Source organism: Penaeus monodon, chromosome 24, assembly GCF_015228065.2.
Source record: "Penaeus monodon isolate SGIC_2016 chromosome 24, NSTDA_Pmon_1, whole genome shotgun sequence".
Lineage (NCBI taxonomy): Eukaryota > Metazoa > Arthropoda > Malacostraca > Decapoda > Penaeidae > Penaeus > Penaeus monodon.
The window spans coordinates 24514869-24516362 of NC_051409.1; the positions used below are offsets into that span (position 1 = coordinate 24514869).

Below are 1494 nucleotides of genomic sequence, written 5' to 3' on the forward strand. Positions count from 1 at the left end.
CTTGCTACAGGTGAGTAAAAGTCTACTTTTAGGTTATAGTGTGTTTTTCTCTGTAATTTGTTCTTCATATTCCTCGCTTTCACCATTCTCATTATGAATAAATAAAGCGCTTTAATAAAGCAGAATTATGGAAGATGTGTTCGGGAACAGCAAGCCACTGATGGACAGGATTAAGAGGTTTGTCCATCAGCGACACGTTGTCATTGGTTGGCGTAGGTGAGACCGTAATGGTCCCAAGATCGTCCTCGGTCTGGCTCTCGACCTTGCAGTCTGGTCTGGCTCCGAAGCTTCGTCTGGTCATTCGGGATTCGTCCCCGGGTTCATCGCCGTCGCAAGGATGAAACTGAGACTCGCTGGGACCACAACCTTCGGCCACGGGAGGGTGAGCTGAAGTTGTGTTTGGTTTCAGGTAGCTCTCGCATCTGATTACAGGAGAGCAATCTTGCAAGGCCTTGGAGAGGCTGGACGCTGAATTATCCATGATAAGTGGATGTCACTGCTGGGCACTCTCGTGCTCGACGTGGATGCTGTCGAGGTCGAAGTCGGTCTCGACTGGAAGCTTCTTGTGGATAAAGTTCCTGCGTCCCTCGGTGAAATCGGAGGCCACTCCGTAGGTGCCCTTAAGGAGCCACTTGGTTGTGAGGAGACCCTCCATGCCGACGGGGCCGCGGGCGTGGATGCGGGCGGTGCTGATGCCCACCTCGGCGCCGAGCCCGAGGCGGTACCCATCGGCGAAACGGGAAGAGACATTGTGGAAGACACAGGCAGAGTCGACTGAGTTGAGGAAGCGGTCAGCGGCCGCCTCGTCCTCGGTGACGATGACGTCCGTGTGCGAGGAGCCATAGCGGTGGATGTGGTTGATCGCCTCGTCCATGTCCGACACTAACTCGATGATGCACTCCAGGTCGCTGAATTCAACCCTGAGAAAGAGCCGCTCTTAGTAAAACATAATGATATGCATAATGACAATGATCACGAGAAGGATACTAATAACAGTTATCATCATATTTCTTATACTTCTTAGCATCATTGCTGTTAACATAAGTGGTCATCGCAATGGCAGCGAGCCTCGGGAAAAGTTGCAAAGCTACTCACTTGAAAGACTTGGCGACGGGCGGGCCGAAGGTGAGCATTTTAGAGAGCCTTGGCCCGGCGTTGATCCGGACGCCCTCCCGCTGCAGCGACTGACATACGCTGGTGAACAGGTCCGAGTTCTTGAAGATCTCCTCATGAATGAGCAGCGTCTCCATGGCGTTGCAGGCGGACGGATAGTCGCACTTGGCGTCGCGAACTGCCGGAGAGGGAGAGTTGGGAAATTAGGAAAAGGGACATCTTAACATAGATACATGGGCGTAGAGGTTTTATGTATTATAATGTGATATCTTCCAGACGAAACTTAAAATGCAAAACTCACTTTTAAGGCAGTGATGGAAATTAGCCTGACTTACTTCATGCTTCTGTTTTCTCTAATTGTTTTCTGTTTTTCTCTGATTG

The 1494-nt window shown here is 50.8% G+C and overlaps 1 protein-coding gene across 1 annotated transcript in view; it reads right to left on the reverse strand.

Moving 5' to 3' along the window:
* Window positions 1–26: 26 nt before the first annotated feature.
* Window positions 27–1494, reverse strand: part of LOC119588661 (delta-1-pyrroline-5-carboxylate synthase-like) — a gene marked incomplete at its 5' end in the record, with an annotated part of 4530 nt that continues 3062 nt past the window's right edge. Inside the window, 2 exon segments of the mRNA XM_037937295.1 lie at window positions 27–920; window positions 1096–1291. Of these exon segments, the coding sequence (XP_037793223.1) occupies window positions 494–920; window positions 1096–1291 (623 nt within the window).